Genomic DNA, 13,626 nt, shown 5'->3' with positions numbered 1-13,626 from the left:
TCGACCAGACTTGAAGGCAAAAGGACACGCACGGCCACACCGGCCCAGCGTGAGGCGTAATAGGGTCCTTCAAGCCAGGCCTGTCGCCCCGTGGTCCTCCGAACCAGGCCGTTTTGAAGGGCACGAGCTGGTGGCGCACCAGCAAACGCATGACTTCGAGGGTCAGGTTACGCAAGAAACTGAGGCAAAAGCTGCCCATAAAGTAAGGTGGCCGAGATACCAGCGGTGAGAAAAGAGCGGTCGTGAGTCTGATTGGCAGTCGGTGTCGGTGAGGGGCACGCGGAGGACTCAGTGGAGTCGACACCGGGGCTTCCTTTGACGTAAACCAGCATTCTATGGTAACAGAAGGCGCTTCTTTTTTAATGCAGATGGACTGGTGCGAACGATGGCTACTTGCCTCCAAACCTGAGTTACTTCGCGGTGAACTGAGGCAAATGTAGCCTGATTTGGCCTGAGGCATCACCCCAGTCACGAGCCCGGTCTTGCCGCACTCGAGTGGTGGAAGCCCCGGGTGTGGCTTCCAACTACCCGGAGGTTGAGGTGCAAAGGACATTCATTTGTCCGGTGACTTCTCGAAGGGCTGCGTAATTTCCAGTTTCAAGTGGGCCTGGCCACCATCAGCAATGTTCTTCCAGGATGGTAGCCTTTCGTAAGGATTTTAATACTTCCGATTATGCAGGCTACATCGTACCTGCATTCTGCGAGATCTCACAACGTGTGAGCCAGGTTGTCGCGTGTTCGAGGATTCCCACCCGGTTCAGGCTGGCCCCCACGCACGGCCACTGCGCACACTTGCATGCTGTGTGACCCCCTCCTTGATGCCTCTCGAGGTAACATATGCGAAAATTCATTAGACAAAATCGAACTAAAAGAATGAATTCGTATCTGTGTCTCTTTGGTGCCTCAGTGTAGAGGTGGTCGCAGACCCTCAGAAAAGTCTATGAGAATAATTGAAGAATGAAACTCTCCCACCAGTCTCAAGGAAAACCAATCTCGAATCCAACCACTCACTGCCTAGCCATATTCGAACTAATCGTATCTTACAGACGAAGGCGAAAGGAATGAAAAGCGATGAGGAATATAAATGATGGTGGTAGAAAGCCAATCTCGAACCTTACAGTTACTAGGAAAACTTTCAGAATAGAAACGAACGAGAACAACGTATATAGTGCTGGCTGTGAACGTGTTCGACGCGGCAAGGCTTGTATGAACCGGAGCGATGGGATGCCATGTATAATATGGCATCGACGACGTGGGGATACAACCTAGCGACTTCAGTCAGCAGTTCGAGGCCTATTAGACAGGACGTTTGCCATACTTCATTCATTTAGCAGTGGTGACTGTGCAGCAATTATCCCTTCTGTGACCGCATGCCGAACAGCCTGTTGCGATAGTATAATTATGCGGGCCATCTCCACAAGCACCACAGTACCACACAGTCGTGGGCGGTGGACCATACTGTAGTGGCTCTCCAAGAGCGTATCCATGGTTATCGGTAAAGGAACCCGAAACACAGTCTACAGAGTCGGCCGAAGTACTGAATTGTCCGACGTTTGTAGACGAGGAGGATTGAAAAGAATCGATAAGCTCGATCGGCAATGCAGTGACTTGTTGTGAGCCATAGGAGGACACGATGAAGCGCCAGGGTGATCCAGGGAGTTTCGCAGAGAAACGCAAGGTTGAAAGCGTGTGCATTCTGACGAGATAGAATAGGTGCGAGGTAAAAAGCCTCAGAGTAGACAGCAGAGGGATTCTGGAAGATGTATTGAATGCTCGAGGGGCGTTGGTGGCTGATGGAGCTTCGCTCAAGGCATACCTTTATATCTTGTCTGCCGAAGGGCCCCTTCGTGAACAGACCAGCGTCCTTCTTGTTGCTGAGGAAGGCAAAGATGATGGGTGCATGAGCCCCTCCAGCAGCCGAGGGTCATTCCGCTTAGGGAGGCACGAAGAGGCAGTCAGGCCGTGGTGAGTGAGCATGGCGTAACTAGGATGCCAATGGGTGGTAATGGTCAGTGTGTACCCTACGATAGGTGTCGGCCACATCCGACCATGAGTCGGCATCCTGGCGTCATAGGAGAGAACGTGGTTGGCCTCGGCAGGAGAGGAGCAAACGTCCGATGGCTTAGTCCGTGAACAGCGTCCGGTCGCAACAGGAAGCATTGGTGAAGACAAGCAACGACCCACGCACGGCTCTTGCGTGTGACTAAGTGAGGGCGGTAGGGGTGTCTGTATGGACGCTGTTGTCACATGGACGATAGATAGAATGGGGACAAGCTTGTGACGACACGGGAGAACGTGGGGCAGCAAGGCGGCAGTGACACAAAGCATGCTGGTAGGGCTGGTGGCTAGAGAAGTTTGCTGGTGGGCCGATTCGCTCAGCTAGCTAGGCGTTGCCTACTTTTGCCTCGTCTACGTTCCGAGATGTAGAGAACCGTCATGCCGAAAACGACAACGAGATGTGCATCCAGCGTAACTTGGTTGGTTTCCGTTGTCATTACGTGAGATGATGAACCACGAAGAACGCATTGTGCGCGGGCAAAATTGATTGGGACATTTCGCGGTACGCTCCCAAGTAAGATCCCAAGTTCTGGATCATGGTAGCGCATCGGTAGCCTGGTGTGCGGGAGGCTATTGAAACGGTTACAGTGCGTCTGACGCGCATGGGCATCGCTTGTGGATAGTCCAAAATTCCCGGACGTCGTGTACTGATGGGGAGTTAGGACCGCGGCATATGGAAGAGAATTTGGAAAGTCATTGACATTGAAGCATAAGGATGGGGCCTGGAACAATGGTGAACGTGAATCCACCGTAAGGCGAGATTAGGCTAAGCGAGCGTTGAACCGAAAGCAATACCGAAAGAGCAACAACAGGCTTACATGCTCTGAAACGTGACCAGCCGAATAGAGACGACCAGCGCATGTCAAGTATCTTTGCGAGACCTCCATCGACTTCGTCTGCACAGGTTGCTAATTGTGGCAGAGCTCGAGGGTCGTGGCAAAGGCATGCCGAGGGGGTCGATTCGGAGATATGAGATGACAAAGGGCGATGACCTACACAATGACGACGAGGCGACAGTGTTACGATAGCCTAGTAATCACTTTTTCAAGTGTGTAATTCTCCTAAGGGCGCTTCGACCACTGCCACCCCGCTACTTGCAGGTTATTACCCAGCCGCCGTGTCGAACAATTCATGTTCGTGCGGGGCCAAAGGGATGGCCTGAGCTCAATGTAATCGAAAGCGGTGGTCGAGGTGGGATTGCTGGGGCGATGGAGCACGACTCGAGCACTGTGTGGCGAATTACTCGTGGGGCAAGTGTATGAGGCAGGTGCGTAGGTGCGTAGAAGCTTACTGAGAAATGACTGGCCCACTTTGATGCAAGATGAGGGCTTTCCTAGGCAGACACAACTCGAAGGAGGCTGGTAGAGCCCGTGGAATTCAGGCAGCCTGGCAGCATGCCGGTGTTTCTGGTGGTGAAGAGGCCTTCTGCCCTCATTTCTCCACCAGGGGCGCAGCAACTTAATAGTCTTTCTTTGACCAGGCAATTGAGAGCATCTGGGCACCAGCATCCTCCCTTTCAGCGCTGGGAAGCCTCACCATGGCGGAGAGAAGGACCATAAGCACACAGCGCGTGATCAGGTCGCCGGAAAGGGAACACAGGACAACAATCGGCCTTTACCTGCTGCTCCGTGCGGCCAAGATCGGGGAGTACAGTAGGCCAAGTCTCAGGCCAAGGCTAAAAACAGTGATGGGTATGCAAGGCTGAAGAAATTCCGGTGAAGGATGCTTGCTGGTCCTGGGGCGGCCATATGGCCTGTCGAGTCTTTATCGCGACCACTGGGGATATAAGACATGTAGGAGATAAGTCTAGCACCGTACACTAGGACGGAGAAGATGAGCCCCAAGAAGAAGCTGGGAAGCTGAAGAGACGGAGAGGCTGAGCGCGGACGTTGTAATGCTTTCCGAATGAGATGAGATGGCTGCAGGTCATGACTCGGAGGCTTCCCGTGCGGCACGGTTCGTCATCCCAACAAGTGACCGAGGGTCCATGGGGTGGAACTGCGAGGAACTCGGCATGTTGAAGCACAGTCGGTGCGGAGGAAGAGGAAGAGGATGTGGATGCAAATGTGAATGTGAATGTAGCGGTGTGGTGGGGCTGCAACGTGTAAGAATAGAGTATCTGAAGGATTTCCGCATGACGTACCCCGCACGCACTTGCCAGCATTCAATTGACATGCAGCCGCGCGAAAGTCAAGCACGCCTCCAAAAATGGACTTGTACAAGACATCGTGATGAATCGTGGTGTTGAAATTGGATCGCTCGAAAACAAAAGTCGATTGGCCAATGCGACGACGCTTGTGCTGTGCTTCGATCGAACACGAGGCTGGGGTGGCGCAGGCCGCTAGATGATCCGCGATTCAAAACAGGTCACCACCTCGGTCGATCGCTGCACCAAACACAACGATCAATAGCCTCGTCCTGGTGCTGTCGCCTTTTGCAGCGCGAACTACCTGGATCATCTCAACTTCCTCATTACAATGCTGATGGCTTCTGGGTAGTACCGTGAAGCCCTCAACGCGCGGTCATCAGCAGCCCCTTACGATACTCCGTCATTGGGCAGTGAACAGCAACCATCACGGGCGCGGTACCTTTCGCAACGTAACCATCGACTACATCGCATCAAGCGCAATCGCATCGAGCGCCTCTACGCGCCAGGCTACCTAGCATGTCCGTCTCAGAGAAGAGCAGCCCCGAACGGCGCACCTTGGATCAAAAGATGGGCCAGCTCTCAGCCGTCATGATGCCTCTTATCGAAATTGGGGCAATGGGATTCGCGACCTACGTCTTTCTCTATTCTTTGTGCATCGACTACCTTCTTTCGCCATCGCCTGATTACCGGTCACGTGGGATATCTCCGAGAAGAGGCACTGCGATCGCCCTCATGTCCATCTATTGTCTTCTTGTCTTGATAGTACTCCTCACATGGCTACGAATGTTACAGGTCATTTGGACGAACCCTGGTATTATCCCATTAGGACACCCAGATTCAGAGAAGCAAGACGTGAGCTGGATGGGAATGGAAAAATATGACGCCTTTATCTCTGACTACGAGGGTAATCCGCAGTGGTGTGATAAATGCCACAATTGGAAGCCCGATCGCGCACATCACTGCCGCGAGTTGAACCGATGCGTGCGTCGCATGGACCATTACTGCCCCTGGGCTGGAGGAATCATCTCGGAGGGAACGCACAAATTCTTCATTCAATTCCTCTTTTATGGTGCGCTATATACAACGTTCTCCTGGATTCCGATCGCAATATTTCTAGCCGAGCGAATTCGAGTGATGGGAAGTAAACCTGGGGTTTGGATTGCGATGCTGCCTCTCTGTGGGATCTTTATGATCTTCGCAGTCACAATGTTCTTCATGACCTTTTGGAACCAGTCAATCAACTACACGACCATCGAGACTCTACAGCGAGGTGGGGTACATAACATTGCCATGTTGGCAACTCGAAGAGATCCGAATACACAGAGCCCACGCAGGAATTCACTGAGCCACAACAGTAGAGAGAAGCCCAACGTTTTGAGGGAGGTCATACGCAGCGACGGACGTGAATACGTCGTCTTCCAGACACAGCCTTTTGTCAATCCTTGGGATCTCGGCAGCATGGAGAATCTGCGTACCATCATGGGCAACAGCATCCTGCAGTGGTTTCTACCTTTCCAGATGAGTCCATGCATCAATCACGATGATGTCAAAGGCCAATATGGGTGGAGCAGGGAAGTGTTAGACATGGCGAGGGATTGGGAACGGGATCATCCGGATCGACGTATCACGCTCTTGAGCAACACAAGACGGGGTAGGAGAAGGAGCTCATAACGTCTGGCGCAAAAGATGGATTTCGGCACTGTTGGAGACACTTGAAGTTACTGATTTTTAGCATTGCTACGATACCCTCACAAGCCATGCATAGACCTGCGTACATACTGTCTTCACTGATATCAAGCCTTTCTTAAGAACACCTGCTCGGAGACTTGCATCACTCGTCACGCTTCGATCGAACCTTTCATACGACCATCGCCCCTGTCACCTATCCGTCACTTCTGTCTACCAACATCCAACCTTCCACACCGGCACATTCCGCTCGATAATTCCAGTGTGCTCGAATCGGAAGACGACGGCTGTCGAGAAGAAAGTGCGTGTCCAACGTTTTATGGTTCGACCACCCACTGGTCGAAGTGTGGGCCGTCGACCAATTGCAACCGCTCACTCAACCTCCCTGCGAAACACGTAGAGAGTGCCAGCGGGGAGTAGCACATACTCACATAAAGTGACACCATCCACCATCATCTCCTCTCGCATAACGTTTCCCTCCCAGTATCGTGCGGCAGGACCCTCCTCAACAAACGCCCACGCCTACCGCCACCGCAAAGTATACTCACCTCACATCCTTCGTCACGAAGTCATTGAATGACTTCATCAAACAAACCTTCGCCTCGCAACACGCTCATTAGAAATCCCTGAACCTTCCTAGTCAAGAGGCTGAATCAATGACACTTGCTACCTAACACTTGACGCACGACACGCCGTCAGACATGCGGCATTCCTTCCAACGCGCATCGCAGGTGTTTGACGCTTCGGCAATCTGTTGAGCTAGCCCTGACCCGTTCCACATCAAACACTATTCCATAGCATGAACAGGCTACCCTTCCCCACCGCGAAGTTTAGCTCCGCCCTGATCCGCTCAACATTCCCCAAGGCTCCGACCCAAACACGCAGTGATGGCGGCCCCACCCGCGCTGTCTTAGGATCTGGAATATCGAAACAGCTATCTATGTGACAGGAGGAGATGGATGGGTGATGCATGTTGGCGCGGCCCGATTGGGTTGGACATATGTTTCGCGTCAGCTGGACCACCAATTGTGTGGCGTGCGTTTCGAAACATCTGCGTGCGTATGCGAAGGACTTGATGCCAAGCATACATGTTACGGCCCCATCATGTTCGGGATCTGATAGACGCCGCATGTGGAAAATCACACAGCTTTGCTTCTCTTGTAGTTGCTATCTCTAGTAATTATACATAATGACTTGACTCTCATTCGCTTTCCCTTCGGGCTTATCGATCTGTGCCTCGGATTCCGAAGTTGGAGAGTACTCATCGATTACGCAAGACAGTTGCGAATCGATAATACTGCCAAATGAGTCCGTGTGGCAGCGCGCCATAGCACTATTTGCCTGTAAACTATATCAATTCCAGGCTAGGCTAACTATGGCTCGAATTGACGGATCATGCCAAGGTATCCAACAAGGCCCATGTTCACTCGCACACAGCCAAAATTTGCTTTATGCATCTTCCCAGCCCACCAGTCCCATCCAGACCTTGTCATCCCCCTTTCTCCCGCCACGCGACCACCACACTGTTGAAGCCTCAACAAGCATCTCACATTATAGTCGAAACCATATCCGGTAGCGAGACAGCGGCCCGCCTTAGGTCCTACCATCTTGCACTATGACCCGGATCATCGCTCGACGCCCAGTCAGATTCAGGTTTCAAGCGTGACTCGCCTCTAAGGCATAACGTCCAGAAAGGCTGCGGGTCCGTGGGACTATGATCGGGGTCCTCCATAGAACCATGACTGGGTTCTCCCCATGACATGGGGTCAGCATACGGGTGGCGCTGTTTGGACTTGCTCTTCCCTGCTTACTTCACTTCCGGTCAAGCATACGCTGCGTTATTTACGACGTTTGGGTTTGCGTGTGGGTCCAGCAATGATTGCCACCGTTTCACCAAGGACGCTATAAACCCTTCAACATCAACGGGGGCGACAATCGGGCGCCGGAAGCTCGAGATGTGTGTGACAGGCTTTAGATAACAGCTGGGTGTTTGAGGGCAGCATCTTGCCTGCATGAGCGGTCTCGGACAAAGCAGGTCCAAACGTGAAAATGGAGTCCTGAAATTTTTCTTGTTCCTTGAGAAGTTGCCGAGGCATTCCGTTTTATGTGATTGTTGAGGAGTCTAGTCTTGATGGATTGAGAAGAAAGGCGAGTGTTCATAGATTGGTACATGAGTGATGTGTTTTCGATGTTCCAACAACGCAGCCAATTCCCAATAGCCAATATCATTATACATTGATAATCCCTAGTGTAATTCCAAGTACAGCAAAACGAGGCTGCGTGACAGTACTCTCTACCCCGCTCAACCTAATTACCAGGTATATCGTCCCCTCGATAATACTATTTCATGAATCCATCCGAAGATGCAGAGCCTCGATGATGCCCTCTAAGCCCATGTACGCAGCTAAGCCCACCCAAATGCCCTGATACACCCCTTTTTCCAAGGAAGAGAAGACGCCAGCCCATGCAATGCAGACTGTACCAGATCCCCAGCCAGTGTGAGCTGGGTTTGAGTTTAAAAAAAAAAGTGGCTCTTGGCAGACACCGCAGACGTGTGCGAGTTCCGTGAGCCCAAAATAATGATAGTAAACACAATAACGAATAGAAGTGCAAAAGATCACCAGCCTACTTTGAGGCACAAGAAGCTCGCAGGGTTGCCGCTCAACCATAGGAACGCCGAAAGTAAATTGGAACTCTTGTTGCCGATGACAAGTCGATATGAAACGGATGGATGAACAGGAAGTGAGGACCAGATCGAGGTGTGGGAGGGGCGCTGCATGGTTGGCCAGTCTCAAAAGACATGCGTCAAATGCTCACGCGTCCCTCAACCAGAGCTTTCAGCAATTTCGCGGGCGTCACGCTGTTCTCTTCCCGGAGCACGTCGTCGGGCATTGATGAACCAGTTGGAGACCTGGATTATGTCAGCCATGCAAATCTTATTGACGATCCAGGGTCGCGGCCCCCTCGAGCCGGCCAGGGGTTACATGTGGGGTTGTAGAGGGGTTAAAGATGATTGAAGGGCAGGTGACAGCCGAACAGATACCGTCACCCAAATGGGAAGCCGGGTGCAAATATATTGATTCTGACGTACCTGATTTAGAGTGAGTCCGCACTTTCGGCATAGGTCCATCTTCTCGTCCTCGGTAGGGTAAGGAGAGTCACGGTGATCCTGGAACCATTTCTTGAGAATTGCCGTTGCCTCTTTTGGAAGATTGCCACGCCGTTTCCTGTTGAACGAGTTTTGGTCCACGCCAAGCGCTGACTGGAAGGTATAGCTATTGTACGGTTGCGGCTGCACGTGGGGGTGGTAGGCACCATGCGTCATGTATGCTGGCGGCGGTGCATAGTATGAGGTTTGGGATTGAGCTCTCTCGTAAGCGTGACCGTGGACAATTGGTTGCGGGTCAGGGTAGTAGCTCGGTCGTCGGTCATACTGCCCTGCATGCGCGGGGTATCCAGAAGGCCCAGACACGCTGTGATGAGCTGGAGCTACGTGATGCTGATACTGCGGATGCGCCTGGGGAATTGGGCTAGACTGGTGACGCGCGTGCGTAGCCATTGGAGCAGATTGGGGTACAAATGGTAGACTGGGCCGGTGGTGGTTTGCAGCTGAACCATACGGGCCGGTGAGGGCTGGGTCGATGGCGCTGGGGTGGCGAGGCTCGTAATCAAGAGACTCGGTCGGATAGGGAGGGCGATATTGACCGTCAGAGGAGTCGAGGCGCCTGCGCTTGCCGTCTCCTGTCCATGCTACCTCTTCCCACTGGGTGCTGCGTCCGACGGGCGAGCTGTCGGATGAGCCATTGCTGCGATTGGGTGTTCGCGGTGGTGAAGGCTCGCCGTTGTGAACATGTTTCAACAACTTTTGGGCGGTTAGTCTCGGTACAAAGCGGCCGCTGGTAACTTTACCTGTGAGAAGGATGGAAGCCCGACATTGTTGGGCTGCTGTTCGTTGGGCTGGACCGGAGGAGAGTGACGAGTGAGGTGGTTCTGTGACGGTTGTTCGTTAGAATGGTTGTCTTTTTCCTGATCTGTGGCGAGAGATAGAGTCGAGCGACAGCACGAGTTATATACAGGCGCCAGACTGTCCAAACGCTGTTCGTGCCGGCTGCCCTTGATAGGCGGCAGCATGTTGCAGTCGGGGCAGCGTTTGAAGCCTACTCCAGACCTGACCTTTGCAGCAGGATCGACAGGGAGAGGTGTCTGGTCGTAAGGATTATGCACCGAGCCGAGCGAGTGGGCAGAGGGCAGGCGTGGAGATGGCTCCTGAGTCTCTGCTGGGACCTTGACGGGCTCGCCAGAGTCATGCTTCCGAGACCTGAGATAGTAGGGGGAGGTGCTGCTGCTGCTGGCCTCTGCGGAGGAAGGTACTCTCGGGGAAGGGGATGTTGAAGTGGAGGGAAGGTGCGCCCTGGGCGAGGCAGGCGTGGGGGAGGGCATGACCACGACTGGTGGAGAGTCGCAGTTCCGAAGGCAATGAGGCATCCCACAAAGGGGAGAAGAAGAAGAAGAACAACGACGTACCGCAGGCAATGCAGGCAGGGTCCTCTCAGGGCCACGGAGCTCATCTGGAGTAGCCATTCTGCGCGCGTTGTACATGTGGCGATGCGGGAGATCGTGCAGGGTAAGGTACTCCATCGAAGCAGCTATAGACTGGGATAATCAGGGTCAGCATCGTTCAACCAGAGACGGTCCATGGTTCGATGTATCGAGCGACTCGTGTCCGATACTTCATCGTGGGGATCCACGTCACGGAACACCACAACCATGGGCGATGTGCCCAGCAGGACAGACGACTCACCTATCTGATTACGGTAGGAAAGACGCGAAAAGCGGAGACGCGGTGAAGGGAAAGAAGGCGCCGTCGAGAGGAAGGCAATATCTCAGATATAAGTCGACCACCTGCGCGAGCTGTCCAGGCCGAATGAGGCAATTAGTGAGGGTGTGTTAAGGTCGTTCTCGTCGGCGTACAGCTGTGTGTCGCGCGGAATATGAAAAGAGTTGCCGGCGCAAGCACCCAGCAGTTCGCAGATGGACAGAGTGAGCAAAAGAGGATGAGCGGCAGATCTTAAGAGAGGCCTGCACCATGCACGGGTGGAGGCGTTACGATGGCGGAGCAGAACTGCAACGGGCCGTACGTCTAGCATGCAAAGCGTCCGTCTGCATCTGGGACCAGGAGCCACGCCAGACATGCCAGGAGTAGCCAGGAGACGTCGGCCAGCGCTGCACTTGGGGATTTGACAGGTGCGTTAAGGTTGGGGCCTTGCCTGAACCTGGGTATTCTCCGAGCGTGCACAAGCAGCGGTGTCCTATGGCGAGAGCTTGCAGAAGAAACAAAGTGCCCTTCACCACGCCCGCAGGACTCGAGGCACGAGCAGTACCCGGCTTAGCCCCTTGCTAGAGCCGCCGTCGCGCTGGATAGCCGGGCGACGGTGGTGGAGCTGCGCGATGCAAGACGCCTCCCATGCAGCCACTAGACTAGGCCTCATGGCGCTGCCATCAGACCCGTCCGCCCGTCCCCACCACTCGCCTCAAGGCCAACACCGCCGACGCAGATCGTCTTCGACTGCAGCCGACTCGATGCAGAAGAGCAGCAGGGTACCGCTGCTCGTCGCTTGATTCGTGCGGAGCTGTTCACTCGCCACGGCCAGAATCAGCACCACCGAGACGATCGCTGCAACGCCCGCACACACAATGCCATGTCAACGTCCCATCACATTGCTAGTGGAGATTATGGCTGACGATTGACGTGCAGGAAATGAGATGCCCAAGCCACCTGGCACTGTCAAACGCCCCAAGAGGAAGTCTGTCGTTCGGAAGCATGCTGGCTGCAACCTATTCCTGCCTTGGCTTCTTGCTCAGGGTGTCCAGGGCCCACGACTGGCGGTGCTAAACGTGAGACAAGCGGCCATTGCATCTGCCACACCCGGAGGCGTCAGGGCAGGCTACACTGGGACCTCGCTGGCCACGACGTCTACCGGGGACCCGTCGTACGGAACTGTGGTATTTGCTTATGGCACGGAGCGCGGGGTCATTGGACGAGCGTGCCCTGCGCTCGAGGCATACGATCTCGGAGGCGTGCATAGAGGCCAGTCACGAAACCGACGGTGGTGAGCTGCTGTGTCCTCTGGGACCAGGCCAACGGGCTGCCCCTGGGTTGTGAACAATTACCAGGACCGGGGAGACAGCTGCCGCACGCCAAACCAGGCTGGTGGCTGGGCAGGATATTGAGTGCCAGTGCTGCATGGCATCCGAAGCAATCCCCAAATGTCAAATCAAGACTGACCGCGTCCTCAGGCACGCTGCGAGTCGGTGGCTAGTGCGGCCGCAGGAGTCATTGACCAGCAAAAGAGGCGTTCAGCAGAGGGCACCAGAATAGAAAGACGAGCCGGGCCATCACAACCCACTACATTGCATTGACGCGGGTGATCGACAGCGGTACCTGTCCTACCCAAAGCAGCATGGCATGGCAGCGGATCCCAGACGGCGAACGAGGGCTCGACTCGTGCAAAGTCTTTCTCAAACCGCGAGCGCGCGCGAGACAGGCTCAGCACCGCACCGCTGGGAAGTGTTTACGAGATGTTTGATGATGGTTTACCTTTGGGGGCAGAGGGGCCGAGGGGCCGACACGTGCCGGTGCAGCAACGGCGCGGCCCTGGCTCAGCAGAGCGACGGTGCAGAGAAGCGGCAGAAGGCTGAAAGGCCCAAGATGCCTCTTGACAGGCGATTGACACGGAACGCGTGGAGGGCAGAGGCATGCCGGCGGACGGTTTGGGCGGGCGCGAGGTTCGAGGAGGCGTGATTGGCGCAGGGATGCGTGCGGCATGTCCAATCAGGCGGCTGAGCTCGAACCGGCCGATCCTTCGCATCGTTGTTCGCTGCAAGATCCCAAACGCCCCATCGACCTCGTGCCGCGGCGGTGCTTTGTTTTGGCGGCGATCTGCGCCCGCGACAACTGGACAGTGCCAACGCGAACGCGACGGCCGGCCTGACGCTGCCGTGTGGGGGACATCCATGAGGGAGCGCCACCGGGTCCTCGCGACGGCCGACAGTGCCCGTCGTGCCCGTCGTGCCCGTCTGATGAAGCCCCGAATCCATCTGTCTGCATCCCGACGACCAGAGCAAGTGCAGGGCCCTTGACCGCTCAAGCTGTGCACCTGCACCTGCACCAGCACCAGCATGCATCGTGGGCACTGCGGCCGAGCATCTTCGGTCCCGCCACGGAGGAACAGACTGCAGACGAGATTGCCCGCCGCTGTTATCGAGGCAGCAGCATGGCATGGACGCGTTCGCTGCTGCAATGCGACTGTGCGGGAGCACCAGTACGACGCTCGCCGGCGTTGCACAACAGCACCCGACTTGACAGTCCGCCATCTCATCGCCTGGCGCCCGCGAGCACTTCACCGTGTGGACGGCCAAGGCCCCGCGCTTGCGCCATTCATCGCGCAGGGGCTGTCAATCGCCGTAGCGTCGACCCTTCCGCCGCCGCAATTGTCCTCGGGCAGATCCCAGATCCAGCTTGCATGCTTCCGTCAGCATCTCACTTACACATGGCATTGTATCCGGCTAGCAGTGCACTACAACCCCAACGTACGGCCAGCAGAGAGCACTGCAAACTGGTCACAGACGGACGAAAAGGCGGTGGGCATGCGCGCGGTGCTTCCTTGCCTCGACAGCCTCGGCTGACGGCGTCGTGACTGGCGCTGTCATACAAGATGGAGGCTACGGACGCC

At 54.9% G+C, this 13,626-nt stretch overlaps 2 protein-coding genes across 2 annotated transcripts; one reads left to right on the top strand and one right to left on the bottom strand.

Moving 5' to 3' along the window:
• Window positions 1–4,723: 4,723 nt before the first annotated feature.
• On the top strand, window positions 4,724–5,878 carry PFA5 (palmitoyltransferase pfa5; the record flags this gene model as incomplete). The annotated part of the gene is made up of 1 exon (XM_056216202.1): window positions 4,724–5,878. The coding sequence occupies one exon, from the start codon at window positions 4,724–4,726 to the stop codon at window positions 5,876–5,878; it is 1,155 nt and encodes a 384-aa protein (XP_056070449.1).
• Window positions 5,879–8,717: 2,839 nt separating this feature from the next.
• CUP9 (homeodomain super) lies at window positions 8,718–9,218 on the bottom strand (the record flags this gene model as incomplete). The annotated part of the gene is made up of 2 exons (XM_056216201.1): window positions 8,718–8,804; window positions 8,985–9,218. The coding sequence occupies 2 exons, from the start codon at window positions 9,216–9,218 to the stop codon at window positions 8,718–8,720; spliced, it is 321 nt and encodes a 106-aa protein (XP_056070448.1).
• Window positions 9,219–13,626: the final 4,408 nt, after the last annotated feature.

This window comes from Didymosphaeria variabile, assembly GCF_027946475.1.
Source record: "Didymosphaeria variabile strain IMI 356815 chromosome Unknown scaffold_5, whole genome shotgun sequence".
Taxonomy (NCBI): Eukaryota; Fungi; Ascomycota; class Dothideomycetes; order Pleosporales; family Didymosphaeriaceae; genus Didymosphaeria; species Didymosphaeria variabile.
Note: the sequence above shows the minus strand (reverse complement) of the source record. Positions and strands in the feature narration are given on the sequence as shown.